Source organism: Nothobranchius furzeri, chromosome 2 (assembly GCF_043380555.1).
Source record: "Nothobranchius furzeri strain GRZ-AD chromosome 2, NfurGRZ-RIMD1, whole genome shotgun sequence".
In the NCBI taxonomy this organism is placed as follows: domain Eukaryota; kingdom Metazoa; phylum Chordata; class Actinopteri; order Cyprinodontiformes; family Nothobranchiidae; genus Nothobranchius; species Nothobranchius furzeri.
In genome coordinates, this window is record NC_091742.1 from 54,373,565 (window position 1) to 54,396,288 (window position 22,724).

At 42.7% G+C, this 22,724-nt stretch overlaps 2 protein-coding genes across 2 annotated transcripts in view; both read right to left on the reverse strand.

Annotated features, from left to right (window-relative positions):
• acap1 (ArfGAP with coiled-coil, ankyrin repeat and PH domains 1) overlaps positions 1-22,724 on the reverse strand; it is a 240,043-nt gene that overhangs the window by 169,351 nt on the left and 47,968 nt on the right. The window lies entirely within an intron of this gene.
• Positions 6,647-10,306, reverse strand: si:ch73-335l21.4 (RING finger protein 227). The gene is made up of 2 exons (XM_015946874.3): positions 9,703-10,306; positions 6,647-6,998 (listed from the first exon to the last, which is right to left on the reverse strand). Exons 1-2 carry the CDS (start codon positions 10,142-10,144, stop codon positions 6,940-6,942), a joined length of 501 nt encoding a protein of 166 aa, XP_015802360.3. The 5' UTR covers positions 10,145-10,306; the 3' UTR covers positions 6,647-6,939.

Genomic DNA, 22,724 nt, shown 5'->3' on the forward strand with positions numbered 1-22,724 from the left:
TTCTGATGCGTTTAGGGCTCCAGGTGTGTGAACTCCTAAGTTTAAAACCTTTGAAATCTGGCTTGGTGGACACATCCGGCCCTTGAGGTAAAACTTTGGCTCCCTCTAGTGGTTGAATCCCAAAACCCTTTAAACCGAACCTCCCCTTGTAGAGGCTGAACCTTGTCTGGGTATTGTTTCTGTTTACACCAACTTTACTCACGCTTTTCGGAAGCTCAGTACGGTTTAACCACATGGCGAGTGGTCCGGGAGTTGATGAGGCTAGGACTGATGGAGAAGGTGAAGTACTTTCTAGTCTTTGGGGCTTTTCTGATGCAGGAGCTGAAGCAAATACTCCTCTCGGACCAAAGCTGTACTTCAGAGAGAAATGTGGATTTGCAAATCTAAACAAGTTGTTCATCCCTTTATCCAGGCTGGATTGTTGAGATCTTTCTGAGACAGGAGCTTCCTTCCCAGGTTGCTTCACAGCGTCAGTAAACCCTCTGAGGTGACTAATCCGTCGTATGGGTTGTTCTGGTTTATGGGATTGCGCCGGTTTTCTTGAAGCTGACTTGAATCGGTCCAGTGGAGCAAATGTCTTACTTGGGGCGCTATCCTTAGAGTTTAAACGAACTGTAGGGACGAACCCTTCTGAATTCCTGGCTTCTGCTGGAGCATCTTTAGGAGGTGCAGCATCACGTTGCGATGGATATAATTTGATTGGATGTCTGGTAAAACTCTGTTTCTGACTGATGCTATTTTGGATAGCTGGATTTATTCTGGTTGGCCGTTTCAAATTTGAACCAAAAGTGCTCTTCCCCTTTTTACCAAAAGGGTTTGGCTCATATCTGGCAGCATCCATCTGTCCATCTTCAAGTCCATCGCCTATCACTTTGTTTGATTGTGTTGGCGATTCCTTAAGAGGGTAAGACAGGACATTTTTGAATCCCAACACCTCTTTGTTGCTCACAGAGTTTTGGTTGTGTGACAAGTCTGGGACAGACGGTAGCTGTCCTAGGCTTGGATTTCTCCTAGCGACTGATGCTTCAGGAGGAGCCGAGTGACTTCTGAAGCCGAGAACTTGGTTCCTCCCAGTTGATCCACTTTGTACTCTGACCGCAGGAAGCTGGTTTGTCTTCTTGTAGTCGCTGTAACGTTTAATTGGGGTACTATGTAGTCTCCTTGTCTGGGATAGAACAAGGTGACGTGTAGGAATGTCTAACTCACGCTTTGAGTCTTTAGAGTACTTATGGTCCCTCTTTTGTGAGAGATAATTGGAGTTGAGAGGATTTCCAACCTTTTCTTCTTTCAGAGGGAAAAAGTGTGCCTGCTTTCTGGACGGCCTTCCACTGAAGCCATTTCCTCCATGTTGAAGGCTTCTAGTGAAAACGTTGCTTTCTGGCTTCACTCCACCACTCGGAACTTTGGCGATTCTGACCCGAGGCCGCGTGGCGTCCTGGCTGTTTTGGCCAAAACTGAAGCTGCCTTGTGTGTATGGCAAAGGATGATGTTGATGGTTAATGATGGATGGTGTGCCTCTAGATTTCCATCTGGTATCAGTTGCTTTTCGGACATCTCCTTCCTTGGATGGCAAACCAGATAAGACGGAGGGTTGTTGACTGTAGGGAGCATTCAGGCGTGCCAGGAAGTTGTTCTTTATTCTGATGTAGCCAGTAGCTATCGTGGGGCTGGTAGCTGTAGGGATGGGGGAAAAAAAACAGTTCAAGTTCAACTTTATTTATAGAGCACTTTCACAAGCCCAGGAGGACAAACAAATTGCTGTACGCCAATACAAAAACATTAAATTCAGTCAAACAAAGCAATCCAAATTCAAGTTCATATACCCTAACCCGGTTCTAATAAGAAGTAAAAGCAGTCCCACAGGCCTTGTGACCACCATCAGAGAAAACAGACAGACCAAGGCCACCCACCTAATCCCAACCTTAATGTTCAAACACCAGAGAAAACAGATGTGTTTTTAGTCGCCTCTTAAAGCTGGCAAGCAATTGGGCCTGCTTCACGTTGGGTGCAGCAGCTCATTCCTGAGCTTTGGACCCAGCAGCGAGAAAGCACAGCTCCCACAAGATTTTAGTCTGTATCTGGGCTCTGTTAATGGCCCCTGGTCAGCTGAACTAAGTGAACACATTGGGAAGTAAGGGAGAATGACAGCAGACAGTTATTTTCTCAATACTTTTTACTTACTAACCCCCCCCCCCCCCCCCCCCCCCCATACTGCTCTGGTTGACTTAACAGGATGCCATGGTCACTAGTGTCAAAGACAGATGTCAAATCCCAGAGCACTAGAATCACGGAGTCATTGGACAATAGGATGTCATCTAGGACCTTCTATACTGCGGATTCTGTGCTATGAAAGGGTTTAAACCCAGATTGAACGACCTCCCCAATTCCCCATTCTTGTAGAAAGTTCATAAGCTTGACATACACAGCCCTCTATGATTTTAGAGATGAAGGGGCATGCAGATACAGGCCTAAAGTTAGGCATGTCCGCTAGGTCCTGCCCTGGTTTCTTTAGCAGGGGTCGTGCCACCGCCTGCTTAAGGAGATTGGGACTTCCCCGGATAACAGACTGCTTTTCACAATTTCCAGGACATGGTCACCCTCTACCGGAAAAGCCTCTTTTAGTAGCCTTGCCAGGAGAGCATCAGTTTCAGCCCCTGTTGGCTTAAGTCTCATGACTAATTCCTTAAGCTCTAAAAAAGTTAATGTTTGAAAACATTCCAGGGCCGATGAAGCAGAGAATCGAGTAGAGGTCATGCTCAGGTGGTGCCATCAAAGCTCTCGTCCTTACTACCTTATACATTATTCAACTGTGTTCTCAGTAGCAGCTAGCCATGGCTCCTTTCTAAAACGCACTGTAGGTGCCTCGACCCGCACTGGTGCCACAATGTCTAGCACTTGGTGCACTCTTAGCACTAGTGCATGCTGAACTGAAATGTATGACAATGTCCTCTGTAGTCCCTGGTGTAGAGGTTTGCCTCCTCACACCCCGCACACTAATTACTGAGGCTAATTCAGCAGCTGTAGAATCTTTTAGCACCCAACAACGCTTCAGCGGGACACATTACTTCACATGTTGGTGGTGCAAAGTCCTATCCGGTAGCGCCGGCCAGTCAAAAAGAAAATTACACACCTCGCACTTTCAATTAATAAATGGTTATACACCTACCATCATAATTAACATAACAGGCAAATAAACAAATAAGTAGCCTTTTTGTTTTAGTGCATATCTACTGATCAGTCCTTCACCTTAGTGTTTCATGTCCTGACCCCAACTCTGGAACCCACCTACTTGAAAAGATCAGCATTTGTAGTACGGCTGACATTGCAGTGGTCCCTTAAGTGTAGAAATTAGGACAAACTACCTAAAGACCAACATCAAGAAGTCTTTGTTGATTTAGAGATGAAAAAAATAGTTTATATATCATATAAATACACACACACACACACACACACACACGCGCGCTTTTAACATTTCTGTCTGGATTAAAGACGATGAAAATATGGTTTATGTGAACATGAATGTAATTTATTGGGGGATTGGGGTTGTACTTCTTCCTGCAGGGGGCCATTGGGGTGGCCAAAAGTTTTGCATGGCCCTTCCAGGCCACCTCTTAGGGGCAACACTGCATTTTGTTCAACCATTTTATGTTTTATGGTCCTACTGTTTACTGAACTAAATTTTCTAGTGTTTCTGTTCCCCCCACCCCATGTATTTTAGATTTTCTTCCATGTTAATCACTGAATGGAAGAACGGCAGAAAGATGAGGGAAGGTCAAGCAGCACGGGGTCACATGGTGAGAACTCAGCTGATCACAACGAGGACCTGAAGACTTCAATTTGGCCTTTGTTTAGTTTAGTAGGCCAATGCAGCAGTTCAGACCTGCAGTCACTTACTGAAAACTTTGGGTGAATAAAACAACCCCGTTAAACTTAAAACAACTCTCAGCTTCAGTATTTGATCTGCTGCTTTTGTGCACATTTTAACAACCAACAGCACTCTCTTGTTTTGACAGATCACACTGTCCACATCCTTATGTTGTATGTAATCACCATGAAAACCCAAATACTGCAAAATGAGATGATCAAATTAAAACTAAATTATGAAATTTCTGGCCATTACAGGGTCTATTTTCCACTTTATACTCCAAATGTGACACAACCAAAACACATTTTCCACCTCTTTTTGAAAAGTTGTGCAAACCTCCCAGTCACTATTGTGATCACGAGCATTACAAGCCTTTCACGCTCACCTTTTGCTGAGTGTGAACACGACACCAACAGCACAGCAGCTGCACAGATCACCACAAAGAGTCTGTGGAAAGAAAAACACACCTAGAGGTTTTATTGTAAAAAACAAAACAACCTCTAATGCTTTTCTGATTAAGTCCAGGAAATTACTTTTACCTGAAGTTGAGTGCAACATTTCCAAACATGGTCGACATATTCCACCGAGATTTGTTTAATTTTCTAAACAGGACCTTAAAGTTGGGTGCAGAGATGATGTCAGGCCTTGTTCTTTAGGTCCTACAGGTTAGCTGCCGTGCAGCGCTGCTGCTGCGGCTGATTGGAGGCAATAATATCCACCTGGCTGATCATCAGGACTCAGCTCGTCTCTCCTCTATCACAGGATCGGAAACCTGCGGCTCTGGCTCTTAACTTTGGCTAGAAATGATAAAAACTAACTTTTGTAACTGTTTAACTTTAGATGCGATAAAAAGCATCTTTTCAGTTTTTGACAGAGTGGTCGGAATGAATATGCGTAACAGAATGAAACTAATTAGTAATCTATATTTTAGCCATTTTTGCACATCACTTAAAAAATAAAATACTATTTTTGCAAAAGTATTAATTTTACTTATTTTTGAAACCTAAGCCTATGTAATTGGTGATTGTCACATTAAAAACAAATCCCTTATAGTAGGTACTTACAAAGGTATTTCTGACTTTAAAGCTGCAATGAAAAATTTGGAAAACAAATTAGCATAAAACATTTACTTCATGCCTCTTAAAAAACGTTCTAACATAGTGTAGCTATGAATATATTGTGGATATGTAAAAAAAAATGAAGTAGTTCTCTCGCATTTGTCTAAAACCTCCACCAATGACACATTTCTGACCGAAAGCAGCTACTGTACCATCCGGTTGTCGGTCTCGCCGAACCGCCGCAGCTACCTGGGTCCTCCATTCATTATGCACTCACGCTTGCGTCGCTGGCTCAATAATATGAGAGAAGCTGGCTGCTACCATTTCAACTTTAGGACAAACTACCAGAGTCCCAAAAACAAAAACATCATTTGAAGTCGATCCCAACTGGGAAACGGTGAATGGTGTTTAGCACTATGCCGTTTCCTTTGACATCGCAGATTTCTGGTTCCTGCAGAAGTGTCTCAGGGAAGATACACGAGAGGAAGGGTGAGTGTTTTGTGACCGTGTTTCTCAATGTCAGGCGCCTTGCTTACGAGGACGCTGTCCTTCATTGGTCAATGAAAATGGTTAAATAGAACAGAATTACATCATGTGACGTCACGTGAGGTAAAGTTATATTTCATACGTATAAGTTTCATTTTAAATGTCTAATGAGCCTTTTACTTTTTAATTGTGTATATTGGTTAAATTGAATATGAAAGCGAGTTACTACCTGCTAGCTACCAAAGCTAAGCCACTAACCCGCCATAGCTAACTGCTTTGGATAGAAAAACATTGCAGATGTCAGCCCGATAGCTACAATTAGCTGACTTACATTTAAACTTCAAATATGCCCTGAAGTAGCTGCTGATCCGCCATCTTTTTGAAAATACTGCACTGTATCCTGGGAAACTTTTGACCAAGAGAAGGCAACGAGGCACCTTGCATGCATCTTTGCTCAATTACGGCTAACAAACAGAGGACAGACACCTCGGTAGAACATGAATATTGGAACACTCCTTCAATCAGTCAAAGCTTTATTTATTAAGCGCCTTCTGTGATCCTGCCAGGAAGCCCTAGGCGTTGAAAGGCCTTGGCAGTTCCTGATTGCGTATCTCCAAGGCAACCGAGGTGGCATCAAGGCGAGGTTTCTTGACTTTGAGAAAAACCCTCTAGCTTGTTCTGTAGGTTCCCTAAAACAGTGTTTACCTGTCTGTTGTGTCTACCACTAGGGGGCAGTAGAAGATGAGAATGTAAGTAAGAGAGAAAAGAAGCGCTTGAGTGAAAAGCTAGCATGGATGCCTGACCGCCGCTACACGTGAGGAAGATTTTAAAACGCTTGGAAAGAAATTACTGACAACCCGTGGTACTTCCTGGTACAATGGCTTACATAACACTGTCCCTTATCACTTTATGTAGATTTGTTTCCAATAATTATAAATTGTATATTTTTTTCCCAAAAGTCTTGTATCAGTTGCAGCTTTAAACAAGTTTTATTCCAGTGGACAAATGGCTTCTTAAGGTGTGAGAACCTGGTCTTGGGTGGGTGGGTGGGGGGGTGGGGGTGGGGCTTTTTCTTTATTTCACATCAGAAAGGAATATCCTACATTTATCGCATTTCTTTTTTTATTTTCTTAAATCCGAAGAAAGTTGAATTCCTTATTTTAATGGCAACATTTCTTGCTACTGTTGCACATGTACTGTTGAGTATGTACAGGCCCAAACTATATCCACAAAAAACTTGAGAATAAAAACAAGTCATTTATTTGTTCTTAAACACAAAAGGTAAAAAAAATATAATACACATTTTATAAAAACTTTAAATAAATATTAAATACATCCGCGTGGACTTAGGCAGTGCAACGTCTCCCTAATATAGTGAAACACTGTTAAACAGTCAGAATTTAGCAAACAAAAGCACGGAAATACATTTTTAATCATTCTTTCTCTTCAGCAAAGTCTCATCATCATCTTCCTCAGTCTGTGGGAGAAACGTTGAACTTTAATAGCGTCGCATTGTCCAGGGTGCACCAATCAGAACATGTAGCTGGACATCATGGCCAGGGCCCTGAACTCATCGTTGCTCATGCAGGCTGTAGGACGACAAAAAGAAAAATGAGTAAGAAAACAGTGAACGCTGATTTATTGTGAGTTTTCACTTAGTTACTGTAAGATGTGTCTTACTGGTAGGTCAATAGGTCGTATGTAGAGTTTTTGTGTATTGTGGGTTGATGATTTACTCCAAGCTATATAGTTCAGGTATGAGAAATAGTCAATTAATATATTTTTAATAACTGATTTAATTAAAAGTAAGAGTCGTCCCTCTTAAACGCAGAATCGGTGTTAAAAAGAAACTTTGTTAAAAACAACCCAAATGTTCAGTATCAGATAACGAGTTGCTGCATCATGTTCTGGGTTGTCCAGTAATCGGAAGGTTGCAGGTTCGATCCTGGCTCTGGACAGAGAATTCTGCTGTTGTGTCTTTGGGCAAGACACTTAACCCACCTTGCCTGCTGGTGGCGCCTGTGCTCGGCAGCCTCGCCTCTGTCAGTGCCCCCAGGGCAGCTGTGGCTACATCGTAGCTCATCACCATCAGTGTGTGAATGTGTGTGTGAATGGATGAATGATACACTGCAGTGTAAAGCGCTTTGGAGTCCTTACTCTGAGAGGCGCTATACAAAGTGCGGGTCATGTTTATTTGGTTAAAATCTTAATTTCCTGTTCTTTGTAACTTTCAGTGTTTTTGAGTCTTAATTATTAGTAGCTGGGACGTAATTTTGGGGGGGGACGGGTGGGACATGTCCCCCCCACTTTTTCAAAAGGCAGTTTCGGTCCCCTTCACTTTTTTCCGTCCAAAAACAATGTTACGCTCCATTAAATGGATTTGATTGAGCACTAGGACCGAAACGGAAACCGGTTTCCTATTAGACCCACCCAAAAGCTAATCTATTGGCTCTGCTGATACTTGCTAACGTATTATTGGCTGTTGCTGCTGTCACTCAAGTTGTAAACAGTCAGAACGTGCTCACGTTGTTTTGCTAGTTTGGAGCCGCTAGGGAACACCGGTACTGAGTCACATCGTCAACTAGACGCTGTGTAATATCAGAGCTCAGCTCAGCTTCCATTACATAACATTTGAATAAGTGTTCATTTGTGAGTGTTTGGTAGTTATGCACAGCCAGGCGGCAGCATGTCAAGAAACGAAAGTGGATATAAGAGACTTCTTTCAAAGTCAAAACGTAAGTTGGAACATGTGACACCCCTGCATTAAGCTCAGACTCACCTCCTCCTTCACAAACATACTCAAAACTAACTTTTACAAACTAATCTCCTCCACATAACTGACTCCTCAGACACAATTTATTCGTATTATTATAATTATTATGTTTTTATTATTACTATTATCATCATAATTATTATTACTAGTAGTAGTAGTAGTAGAAGTGTAACTTCAAAACTTTTATCATTTAACTTTATTGTAAACTTATCTATTGCAATGCATATTTTCACATTAAAAAGCTCTGAAAAATGAACAGTATCATCATCAACAGATTTTTTTAAGCTTAATGTCAAAGATGTACACTTTTCATTAGATTTATCTTATTTTTTCCATTTATTTTTTGTGTGTTGAAATGCAACAACTGTTTAAACACTTTTAAGGGAAAAAACATATTTAATATGTTTTTATACACTCAAATTGGTAATGAATAATTTACACATTATATTAATAATAATTGTGAATCATACTAGAACCATCCTGTAAATATTTCTGTTTGTTCCATTCCAAAATCTCCCACTGTTTATAGTTCATGCATCTTTTTTTCAGGTGACCGACAGAGATGCAGGAGGAGAGACCGGTGAAGGTACAGCAGGAGAGGCTGTAGGAGATGGAGGACGAGAGCCTGGAGGAGATGGAGCAGAGGCTGGAGGCTCACAGGTGAGGTTGAAATAATGAAGATACGATAGACATAAAATTGATCATTGTGACAAATGTTAGGGTGATGATCATGTGTAAAACATTAGTTCAGCATGTCCTCTAACACAGCAAATGAAATAACGGCCAGATCTCAGGAGGGACCGTTTATGTATAAATACTTTTTATACTTTTGACTAGGCCTGGGAAAGTAACAAATTTTGCTGGATGATATTTTGTCCAAAAAAATTGTTGATGATAAACAATATCATTGTCAACATTATCTAGACCAAAATAACCACTAATATAATGTTAATATATCATAATAATGCAAGTACACCCTTTAAAATGCAACAAATAAACCTTCATTTAACATTGAAATGTCCAGAACCAGAACTTCTAAATGAATAAAAATAACAAACAAAAATTAAATAAAAAAAAGAATCTCACTCCCTGTTAGAAAATGTTGCACCAAAAACAATAAAAAAAAGACCCAAAACAATAAATACAATGGCCTATCCATTGTCAACAGCCAAAACTGCACTTCAATAATGATAATAAATATTAATGATAATAGAGTTGTACATTTTTTAACTTTGATATATATATATATATATATATATATATATATATATATATATATATATATATATTGAGGATGGAAAAATTATTGAGATGGGCATGTGACGTGTCAAAGGGTCTTTACATAACACCCCCACCCCAAATCCGCACAAGCCTGCTGTGTCCCCCCCACTTCTGAAATCAAAATTTCGTCCCTGATTAGTAGGCTGATCTGATGTATTTGACCCCTCTAATAAAAGCAACTATCGTATGTAAATAATCCATCTGTGGGCTGAAACAGCTTGAAGAGGCAGGATGCTCACCTTCCCTCCGCCCGCTGACCTTCCTCCACACTTTCCTCCAGGACCGCCGGAGCCTCCCACCTCTGACGTCCGCTGAAAATTCACCCTGCTCGGCTTGACTTGCTGGCACCTCCGCCTCATTCTCTTCCTCGTCGCGGTCCTCCTCCGAATCCTCCTCTCTGTCGAGGACACCGGCCGCCAGCAGCCGCTCCAGGACGGTCTCGTCCACCCTCAGCTCGGCCCTGACGCCCCCCTCGGCGGCGAGCAGCGTGGGGTGTCGACACAGCGGGCAACTGATGGAGCGGTCGGCCCCCATTCGTGGCCCTTCTCCGGGGGCCAGCGGGCAGCTCAGAGCCCGGAGGCAGCTCTCGCAGAAGCTGTGGTGGCAGTGGAGCTCCCGGGGACAGCGGCGAGCCGCGTTGTAGGTCCGGTAACAAACTCCGCACTCGAGCTCTGAAAACATCCTGTGAGGTCGGCTAGTCTCCTCCTGAGAGAGCCGACTGCTGGGGCTTTTATCTGAGACTGGTGGGAGGAGTCACAGGCGGAAGTAACACGAGCTAAAATAAACAGCACGAGACACCAAAGTGATGATGTAATGATGAAACTCCGGCTGGTATAACGTCACACACACACACACACACACACACACACACACACACACACACACACACACACACACACACACACACACACACACACACGCACACGCACACGCACACACAGGTCTGGTTTGTAAACAAAGGCAGGCCAGTCTCACTAATAATCAAACCTCACAAACCTTAACAGTTTTGTAGACAACCCAGAAGTCTCACTACCCACAATGCATCATGCCATTTGGTCATTGAAGAACTTTGCTAAAAGGTTATGGAGAGAAATTCTGCTGTTGTGTCCTTGGGCAAGACACTTAACCCACGTTGCCTGCCGGTGGTGGTCGGAGGACCAGTGGCGCCTGTGCTCGGCAGCCTCGCCTCTGTCAGTGCGCCCCAGGGCAGCTGTGGCTACATCGTAGCTCATTACCATTAGTGTGTGAATGTGTGTGTGAATGGATGAATGATACACTGCAGTGTAAAGCACCTTGGAGTCCTTAGTCTGAGAGGCGCTATACAAGGGCGGGTCATTTATCATTTAAATAGGATAGAGAATCGTCTTTTATTAGGCATGTTTCCGCCAGATCTTTACCGTTATTCGATCGGACATTCATGGCATACGTCTCCATTTCACTGGGCTGGCTCAAAAGGGCCACTTTCAGGGCCCTTTCAACTAACTGAATACATGCACTTGGAAATGGTAGAGTTTCTGGGTGGGACCTGTAGTTACCTCATGCTGATTGGTTGTAACTCAGTTGGAAATAAATTGGCAGACGTTGCTAAACAATCGACATTTGTCAAATTCAAAGAGTTGCCGGTGAAGCAGAATGCGAACGATAATAAGCAGTGTTGACGCCGCTTTAAAATCCCAGGTTTCTCAACATCAAAATCAACATAAAAAAACAAAATGCTGTAGAAATCCTGCCAACAACACCACTAAATTGGCCGCTTTCTGGTCTCCTATAGAGTACCATAAAAAACTGTGTTTCTTCTAGTTTTTGAAAGTTGTTTTCATGTCACACAGTTGCTCTTCCTGTCTCCCGAAGAGATAAAATTACGGCATGCTTTGACAGAATTAAACTTAAAAAAAAAATTTTTTTATGTCTGTGGACACCTTTTGGTGCTGATCAGACGTTAGTCATTGCCAAAAAAAGTTGTGATTTGCTCCTGTCTTAGCAAAGTCCAGAAAGGGATGGCTGACCCCTACTGGACATCGCTGCACTTCTGGAACAATGCAGGGAGTAAAATACCAATTAAGTCACTTGTTTTGACATAATATACATGGATATGAAATTGCATCACTGCAGTACACTTTTGTTTTGAAAATCACAGTGAAACCGTGTGTGATTTCCTGTCTAGCTAAAGATCTCCTCAGCTTTGGTAACGCAACTCTAAGTAACATCCTTGACAAATATGTGAGTCCATCATGTCTGTTGACAGAGAATCCACTTTAAGAGAGTGGATGCACTTAAAGCAAGCTGGGAGATGTTTGGCGGCCTCCTCTGTGCGTGACCTGATGAATGTTGTAAAGACGAGCTGAAGGTCCTTCTTCTGTCCCTCACACTACCTTTAAGCAGCGCTGCATGTGAGAGAGGATTTTCACATTTGAATATCACCAAAAACAAGTACAGACCTAGCCTGTCAGACAATCGGCTCTCATCGCTAATGCACATCATGCCGTCCCAGTTTACCACAGAAACCTTTGGCCCAAATCCATCGGTTGACTTGTGGATGAAAACAGCTAATCGCAGGCTGAACCAGGAGAAAAGGAGTAAGCCTGAACCATCCACATCCTCTGCTGTGTGTGAACTGGAGGAAGCCAGTCAGGATAGTGAGGAGGATGAGAGTCTGTAGAAATAAAAACGGCATTTATGCCATTTAAAAAATGTCAGTGCTCTGAAAAAGTCATTTTGTTAAGTGCTTTAAAATTTATTTGATTTGATTTTTGTTATCACAAAAGCAGCAGTTTACACATTGTGTTTTACATTCAGACAATTCAGTCATGCTATTTTTAAATTAGAAGGTTTAAGTTAAGCTGGCTATGTGTGCCTGTATTAAAATATGTTGCATCGTCAACACGTTACTCTGTTTTGTTCCTATTGTGAGTTGGGTTAAGAATGAAGTGCATCAACAAATGTGAGGACCAAGCATCAACCATAGGTTCTCCCCTGAGTACCAACCCAAAGATGTTATGTGCTCCCCTGACTATAATGGAGTCCATTTGAAGCAAAGACATTGCGCTGCCGTTCCGTGCCGATGTTGCTTCCAGTGTGCAGTAGGCACGAGAGGACCTAGCCATTTTTCCCTGTCACCCCTCCAGAAATTTCCCAACACTCCTATAATGATGTATAACTGTCATTATACTCAAAGAGGCACAAAACTGAGAAGTGTGTGAAGAAGTGTGTTTAATTTTAAAAGGACACTGATACTATTTGAATGCTACAAGATCTTATAAGTAATGCAGTCTCTTTAATAGATGAACATTTAACTGTTAAATCAGTATAAATGTGCTTCTGTGTTTTTCAGTGTTTGTGTAGAGTTCATAGTTGCTCCAAACCTTGTTTAGTTTAGATCTCTGACCACTTCAAGCTGAATTCTTGATTTTCTTCAACAATTGTAAAAAGAAATGTCCAGTAATCACTTCCCCCGTGAGAACAAGGCTACAACCATGTAAGGTGTTAATGTGCCAATTGTGACTGGTGTGTTTGCACCTCCATTGATATGACTGTTATGGTTGCATGCCACCTCTATGCAAAGTACCCAGGTGTCGATTGCTAATGGTGTTCCAAATAGCCAACATGAATCTTTTTTATTAAATAATGCCAAATGCTGTATAAGGTATTTTGCTGACAGGCAAACCGGGTTGACTTGACCCTCCTGTCCAAAAATTGACCAAATGGTTAAACATGAAACAAAGATATTCCATTATCAGTTAACACTTTTCTGTTCATAACCTTTATGGACAGGATTTCTAGGCGCAGCCAAGGTGTGGAGGGCATCCATTTTGGTGGCCTGAGAATCAGGTCTCTGCTTTTTGCAGATGATGTGGTCCTGTTGGCTTAATCTGTCATGGTCTGCCCTGATCATTCCTAATAACAACCAATCGTCTCAGGTTTGTGTTTACAGGTGGGCGTGTCGGAGAGCCAGCTGTGCCTGAGCTCCCTGATCCGAGGGCCAGGGGTATTTAAGGAGCGGTGTGACCCAACTCCAGTGCCGGTTGATACTCTCACCTCGGGTAACTACTAGCCAGCCACAGTCTTAGTCTGCCTGCTCCAGCTTTAATCTTTTGTCTGCCTGTTCCAGTCTCAGTCTTGACTTGCCTGTTGTCGAGTCCTGAAAGTTCCTGCTCGTCTGTCCTCAGAACGAACCTACCGTCGCCTGGAGTTGTCTACCGACGTCACATTGCTCAAGATCCCCTGGCCTCCGCTCTCCACCGTCCGCCTGTCGTCCTGCCTGCCTCTCAGCCTGCTTCCCAGTCTTGTCCTGGATCTGAACTCCTGCCATTCGTCCGTTCCCACCTGGTCCCAAAGACCCAGTCCATCCTCACCAGTCCTGGTCATCAATTGTAAGAATAACCTCCAAAAACAAATCATATTCTTGGTTCTCTGGTTCCGGGTTTATCTAATATCTGTCCGCTTCTCGTTTTAGATTGCGGTTCACCCTGTTCCCGTTTGGAGCAGCACCCTTAGTTTACTCACCATTCTTAATAAAAATTATTGTATTATTTTTACTTACACCGTCTCCATAGTGTGATTCTTTCATGTCTTGGGAAAAACATCTTCCCATAAACATGACATCATCAGAACGTGATCTTCAGCTTTCGCTGGAGCGGTTCGCAGCCGAGTGTGAAGCAGCTGGGATGAGAATCAGCTCCTCTAAATCTGAGACCATGGTCTTGATTCGGAAAAGGGTAGAATATCTTCTCCGGGTCAGGGATGAGGTCCTGCCCCAAGTGGAGGAGTTTAAGTATCTCGGGGTCTTGTTCACGAGTGAGGGAAAACTGGAGCGTGAGATTGACAGGCGGATTGGTGCTGCATCTGCAGTGATGCGGGCGTTGTACCGGTCTGTCGTGGTGAAGAGAGAGCTGAGTCAGAAGGCAAAGCTCTCGATTTACTGGCCGATCTACGTTCCTACCCTCACCTATGGTCATGAGCTTTGGGTAGTGACCGAAAGAACGAGATTGCGGATACAAGCGGCTGAAATGAGTTTTCTCCGAAGAGTGGCTGGGCTCTCCCTTAGAGATAGGGTGAGAAGCTCGGTCATCCGGGAGGGGCTCGGAGTAGACCCGCTGCTTCTCCACATCGAGAGGAGCCACTTGAGGTGGTTCGGGCATCTGGTCAGGATGCCTCCTGGACGCCTCCTTGGTGAGGTTTTCCAGGCAAGTCCAACCAGGAGGAGACCTAAAGGTAGACCCAGGACATGGTGGAGGGACTATGTCTCTCAGCTAGCAGGGAACGTCTTGGGATTTCCCCGGAGGAGCTGGCCCAAGTGGCTGGGGAGAGGGAAGTCTGGGCCTCTCGACTTACTCTACTGCCCCCGCGACCCGACTCTGGATGAGCGGAAAAAAATGGATGGATGGATGGAATATGTGACGGATGACACCAGTTACTACTTTGCCAAATTTTTTTTCGATAGTATCTGTAAGATTGACTGAGTCGTAGCCATTTTTTGTGTTTGCTAAGATCAGTTACGCAGTCCTCTTGAATGAGAATGAATTTACAAAGTCGATCAGCAATGGACGTAAATCTATGAAGGGACAGCAGTGGCTCAGGAGGTAGAGTGCGTTGTCTAATAATCGGAAGGTTGTAGGTTTGATCCCGGCTCCCGCCGGAGAATGCTGTTGTGTCCTTGGGCAAGACACTTAACCTACTTTGCCTGCTGGTGGTGGTCGGAGGCACTGGTGGCGTCAGTGTTCGGCAGTCTCACTTCCGACAGTGCGCCCCAGGGCAGCTGTGGCTACATTGTAGCTCATCATCACCAGTGTGTGAATGGGTGAATGACTGATTGTGTTGTGAAGCGCCTTGGGTGAACCCTAAGATGGCGCTTTACAAATACAGGTCATTTACCAAGATTTTCTGAGTGGAGATGTATTGCAGATATCCATAATGTTGTTGCCTTTTTAAAAAGGAGACAAAGCATTTCAGATATGAAATAGGGCTTTAATCCTATAAACAATCAGTATTTCAGACATCACAAATGTCATTCATTTTTGGACAAATGTCACATTTTTCATATATAAATATGAAATTTGAAACTCTACATAGCTATAAAATCTAATCTTCCTTTCTTTAAATAACATTTCAGATCACGTCAGATTGTTTTAAACTATTGATAATGTTAATTTTCCATAAAAATAATTATCTGTAGCTGAAATAAACACAAAGGGTAAAAAATGTTAAATGGAAAGAATCTTATGTGTTCATTGTTCAGTAGAAATAATGGCAATCAGGGAATCAGAAATTTAGGATGTCTGCTTTAAAATCGTGTTTAACTTTTATATGGCAAATTTGCTTGCTATATATGTCACACAACACTAGCTGTAAACACAGGAATCAGATTTATGCCACAATGAAACCCTCATTAATCATTTATGTTTAAATGTTGCTCAGATTCAACATGGTTTACCCTAACTCATACTTACATGTGATCTCACCTTCCTTCCTGTCATTGCCCCCGTTCACCTCGTTGTCCTTTGCCTTTGTTGACAATGAGGGTGTGTTTCTCCATGTTTGTGTGTGTGGGTGAGTGTGTGACGCCTGGAAACCTCCAAAACTCATGTCAGTTGTTCCCGCCTCAACCTCCTTTCATGGTGATTTCCGTTTGAATCAGGGCCAGCATTAACAAACTTGGGAGCCCTTCCTGTAGTGTGTGTGTGTCAATGTGTGTTTGACTCATTTTGAGAGTCTTCCTGATAAGATTAACCTTTTGTTTTGTTGTTTATTTTCAAAGGGACTTCCCGGTTTTTCCTCCTGTAATGAATTTACTGTAAGCGTGTCGCTAAAACAATAATGACTGTAAGTTTCCCAACAAAAAAGGGAGGATATTCAAAACAAGAACCGTGATATAAAACATTTATCAAGTTTTCTGGTTGAACATTTTTACCTTAACGGCCTTTCCAGCCAGACCATTATCCAAATTTCAAAATTGTTAAAAAAAAACTTCAAGCTTGATAGACTTAGATCAATTACAGTATTTAGCAGTTTGGATGTTGTGATGATGTTTTACAATGAATGCTTTTTATTTTACAGCTGGTATTCATCTGTAGAGTTTGGGTCATAGCTCTGATGCAGGAATCAGTTTCAGTTCAATTCAATTCAAGTTTATTTATGTAGCGCGAAATCACGACAAGAGTCGTCTCAAAGCACTTCACATAATAAACATTCCAATTCACAGTTCATTAAGCCAATCAGAAATAATGTTTCCTATATAAGGAACCCAGCAAATTGCATTTACAGCAATCCTCATACTAAGCAAGCATATAGCGAATGTGGAGAGGAAAACTCTCTTTTAACAGGAAGAAACCTCTAGAGAATCCCGGCTCAGTATAAGCAGCCATCCTCCACGACTCACTGGGGATCGAGAAGACAGAGTACACACACACACACACACACACACACACACACACACACACACACACACACACACACACACACACACACACACACACACACACACACACACACACACACACACACGCACGCACGCACGCACGCACGCGCGCACGCACACACGCACACACACAAAGACAAGTAATGTGTCTGTAGTTACAATGTGATGTCTTAGTAAATATTCTATTTGGTGAAAGATAAACTTTATTGTATTTATTGTATTAGCACATCGCACGTCAATGAAAGCAAAAAGTTATTATCAGGAGAGGGAGAATCTATTAGTGGTTAGCAGCAGTGTGCTAGTCGATGGCCCCCTCCATGAGGCCACCACAGCTCAGCAGAACGTCGTTGTAGCTTCTTCTGGGGAAACTTCAGCCAAACTTCAAATAACAAACAACTGGAATCAGACTTGACCCTGGAGTATTTTAATTTAAACAGGCAAGTTTACGGTTGAGTCAGTGACTCAAAGGTACCCAGGTTCTGTTGCAAGCCAAAACCATCAGCCCACCACTACCATGCTTGACAACTAGTGTGAAGTGTTTTTGCTGAAATGCCTTACAGGAACAACTAAGAATATTGTATCACAATTTATCGTGTCTCATTGCATATTGTATTACATCATAATGTAGAGTATTACATTCTTTCTCATTGCATCATGTTGCATTACTTTGTATTGTACTCTATCATGTCATATTTTATTGTATCATATCATATTGCATCATAATGTTTGGTATCATATGGTAATGTACAGTATTTTAACAGTATCATGTCTTTAAGTATCATATTGTATTGTGTTATATCATACGGTATCATATTGTCTTGTATCATATCACAACGTATCATAATGTGTCGTATCATGTCTCACAGTTTCATATTTTTTGTATCACACAATTATGATTTTGTTTCACATAATATCATGTATCATATTGTATCATACAATGCCATACTATACCATATAATTTCATATCATATAATATATCGTATCGTACCATATCGTTATCATATAATGTATCATATCATCTGTACCATACCGTAATTGTATCGTATTGTATCGCTATCATATAATGTATTGCATCATTCTTTACCGTACTGTACTGTACAGTATCGTATCATATCATATCATATCATATCATATCATATCATATCATATCATATCATATCATATCATATCATACAGTACTGTATTTTACAGTATCATATTATTTCACTATATCATACAGTTTCATATTGTATTGCATCATATTGTATTCTATTGTCCTATATTAAGGCATAACATTACCTATTGTTTCATATTAAATCAAATCATACTGCATCATATTGTATGGCATCATAAAGTACTGCAGCACCTTGTATTATATTCAAACAGTATCTTTGGTCAGGCCTCTCCCTTTTAGTCTTGTTTTCCCAAACGTTTGTTCCACATAGTGAGTGATTTGTTCAGAGACAATTTTTTTAATAAATTGTGTTTTATTTTTGGGCCTTTACACCCAAACAGGTTATACCAATATGAATGTTGTCTGTCACGTGCCAATACTTGTAGAGTCTTGTTTTTCTTGGGTAGTCCCTGTACACTGTTTACCCTATCCTCAGGGTAACTTGCTAAATCAGAAAACTTGAAACCGACTTCATTGTTCACTTCTTGTGAAAAATATTTCTGTGGAATAATGAACTCCAAATTGTTTGGAAACATTTCAGCTCTGATTGGTTTATCCTTTGTTTCCACATTTCCCTTAGTTTTTGTTGGATTAACAACTGCATGGTGTATTATCTCATGTTGCTGTGTTATGTAATTAAACCTGGTGCTTTTTATTACAGAAAGATATATGTGTTTTTATAACGTGGGACTATTTGTATTTACTCTTATGTGGTTTGAGACTTTTTAGTAACAGGTTGTAACGGCTCCTTTTCTCTGTTCTACCTCTAAATGTCACAATCTGCTCCTGCCTCCCTGACTGTGTCTCTCCTCTGCCCCTGCCTCCCTGACTGTGTCTCTCCCCTGCCTGATTAGTCTTTATTGTTCTCACCTGCCCCGTGTTAATCCGCCCATGTGTTCCTGATTTTCCCCTGTGTATTTATACCTCCCTTCTTGTATCAGTCTTTGTCGGATCATTGTTTGTTGTCAGCGTTGTTTTTGTTCTGTCGTTCCCGCTCTGCCATTAAAACTACTTTTATTTAATCTGTGTCTGCATTCCTGCCTCCTGATCTGCTCCACCACACATGGTTCACCGTCATCCACACCCGCAACGTGACAGAATGATCCGACCAACCTGGACCTGTGGTGAGCTCTAAACATCTGCCTGGAGGATTTTTTTTTTTTTTGCTTTTTCTCTATTTAGCGGAGGGAGGTTCCGACTCGAGGGGTTTCGACGCATCCTAGCTGTTTCCGGGGTGGTCGGACCCATTGAGGGGGTTTTGGCGCATCCTATTTGTTCCCGGGGTGGTCGAACCCATTCTCCTCTCCTGCTTTCGGCCCCGTCCTGTTTTTTCCCAACGGAAGCCGCGGATCCTGGGGTTTTGGTGGAGTAAAACCCCTACGCACGCCATCATTCTCCGGGGTGGTAGGGCTGGTCTCCCCGCTCCTTCTTCTGCTTCCCTGCACCCAAGCCTCTGCCTGTGACCCAGCGTACCGTGATGTGCACCTGCTCAGACCGTTTGTCGAGTATCAGCCACCGAGTTGGGTTTCCTCGCGTCGCTCCTGCAGTTCAGCAACTTCCTGGTCCACGCCTGCGGGGCCTATGCCTGCAGGTCCTCCATGCTGCAGCCTCTTCAGGGTCCCACGCCTGCTGCTGCAGTCTCTACAGGGTTTCACGCCTGCTGCTGCAGTCTCTACAGGGTCCCACACCTGCTGCTGCAGTCTCTACTGGGTCACACGCCTGCTGCTGCAGTCTCTACTGGGTCCCACGCCTGCTGCTGCAGTCCCTACAGGATCCCACGCCGGCTGCTGCAGTTCCAGTTCCCGAGTTCGAGTCCAAGTGTTCCAGTTCGAGTCCAAGTGTTCCAGTTTCCAAGTGTTCCTGTTCCCCAGTGTCCTGTCGAGTTCCAGTGTCCCGCGCCTGCTGCTGTCGAGGTCCAGTGTCCCGCGCCTGCTGCTGTCGAGTTCCAGAGTCCAAGTTCCCGAGTTCCTGTTTCCAAGTTCCCGAGTGTTCCAGTTCCGAGTGTTCCAGTTCCGAGTGTTTCCCAGTGTCCTGCTGTTGAGTTCCAGTGTCCCGTGTCTGCTGCTGTCGAGGTCCAGTGTCCTGCTGTCAAGTTCCAGTGTCCCGCGCCTGCTGCTGTTGAGTTCCAGTGTTCCAAGTCCGAGTGTTCCAGTTCCGAGTCCAAGGGTTCCTGTTCCGAGTCCGAGGGTTCCTGTTCCGAGTCCGAGGGTTCCTGTTCCGAGTCCGAGTGTTCCAGTTCCGAGTCCGAGTGTTCAAGTGTCCCGAGTCCGAGTATTCCTGTTTCCCGAGTCGACGTCTCAAGTGTTCCAGTTCCCAAGTGCAAGTGTCCCGAGTCTCCAGTGTTATGTGGCTTTTGTGGGCGTCTGGTATCCGCCCCTTAAGGGGGGGTACTGTCACAATCTGCCCCTGCCTCCCTGACTGTGTCTCTCCCCTGCCTGATTGGTCTTTATTGTTCTCACCTGCCCCGTGTTAATCCGCCCATGTGTTCCTGATTTTCCCCTGTGTATTTATACCTCCCCTCTTGTATCAGTCTTTGTCGGATCATTGTTTGTTGTCAGTGTTGTTTTTGTTCTGTCGTTCCCGCTCTGCCATTAAAACTACTTTTATTTCATCTGTACTTGCATTCCTGCCTCCTGATCTGCTCCACCACACATGGTTCGCCGTCATCCACACCCGCAACGTGACACTAAATCAACTTCCTGCCTACAGCGTTTCTGCGTATAGTCATTGTTAGAGTGCAACTGAAACTAACTCAACTCTTTCCCGGTCTGACATCAGCCAATTAATGGGAAAAATTTGTACTGGGAAATACTGGAAACAGGAAACATTTTCTTTAAAATTTGAGGTTTCTGCAGAAGTCTTTTGAACGCTCAATGCTTGGGAAGGGGAAGTTATTACATCTATCATTTTTTATGGTATGGTAGCATCTCTAACTGGTTTCTAAAACATAGCAAGGATTTCACTGGGCTCAACAACCTCTACAATCACCCAGTGTTGGGAGTAATGCGGTACAAAAGTAATTAATTTCTGTAATGCAGTGCTTTTTGCTGTAATGTGGTAATGTAAGGCATTACAGGGAAACAAAATGGTAATATTTACTCTGTACAATTGTCAGTAATGTGGTAATTACAATGCGTTTTTAAACCCAGAATCAAGATGCGTTTCTTAAAAATTAAAATTGTGGGAAGTCCGAAAAAAGATCCAGTATCTGCATATATTACGTCATTTATGGACTCAGCTTTGCGGGCAGAGAGGACGTAGCGCTACCGGCTCAACTACTCCAGCTGCATCCTGCGTGCGGCCGCTGTAACATTCACAAAATCGCTCCACTAAAACAAAATAATTCACTTGTGATCATTCATATCGGTGCATATTCTCTGGTACTTTCTGTACTTGTCTGACGTGCTTTGCCTCAGCTGAGTTCATAATCTGTACCCCGGTGATTTAAACTCATTGCTGCTGGAGTGCAGCACATGTTAAGATCCCTTTGGCTGATTAGTTAGAAAGTAGGAAGTCTAGGAAACAGTTTTTCTGGAAGACTGAGAAAAGATGCAGCATGCAGGAAGGTTAGAGAGAAAGGGCAGGAAATTATTCAAATAAAATCAAGAAATCTAAACAAAAGTGCTTGAAAAGTTAAAAAAAATGGGCAGATTTATCCCCAATACACATTTTTACCTGTGAAAAGCATTTAATATTTATCCATGTGATAGAATCAGATCACCCTCAAAAGTCAGTCCCACATCCAGGGCCGTATCAAGGCATTTGGGGACCAAGGCTAAATCGGCTTGGAGCCCCCACCACCTCACTCCCTGCTCGGTTAATATAAGATGGCAGCGTGCTGAGAGTACAGATTGTTGTTGCTTTTATTTAATAAACAATCATTTTAAAGAACTGTTTTCAACAGCAATCCTAGCTCAGACACCACATCACCTTCCACCGGATGTGTCTTGAGTTCACTGGGCGTCAGATTACCAAATTCATACTGAAGTTGTTTTGTTAAAAGTAACTTAGAGTGATGCAAAAGTAGTGTAATGCCTTACATTTTAAAATCAGTAATCTTGTAATGTAATTCATTACTTTAAAATGAGGGTAACAAGTAATAAATACTGCATTACAGTTTTGAAGTGACTTGCCCAACACTGCAATCACCAGCTCTTAATCCAGTCCAGAACCCTTGGGATGTGGTGGAATGGGAGAGTCACACTATAGATGGAGCTGTGTGATGCTGACACGTCATTATGGACCAGAATGCCTGGGGAAGGTTACCAACACCTTGTTGAATCTGAAATGAAAGATTAAGGGTTCCTTGTAAAGGAAACCTTTTAGTTATTAGCTTAATGAACTGAACTGTATTGGAATGTTTACTATGTGAAGTTCCTTGAGATGACTCTTGTGATTTGGCGCTATCTAAATAAACTGATTCAAAACTGATTTGACTACAGTGGGATGTGCAGACTGGTGGACACTGGGGGAAGGGAAGGGTAGGTTTGGAATTCATAGTGTGTTATAAACTGTTGCTGAGTGTTTGGCATGTTATGGTGTTGCTGCAGCTTCCTAATAAAAAGATTGACAACCCAAAAAAAAAGGCATGACATCATTTATTTCTGCAGGAATTCTCCATAGTAATTAGAATTTTTGGACTGATAATTAATATTTGATTGATACACAACAAATTGTTTCAAACAAGCACCAGA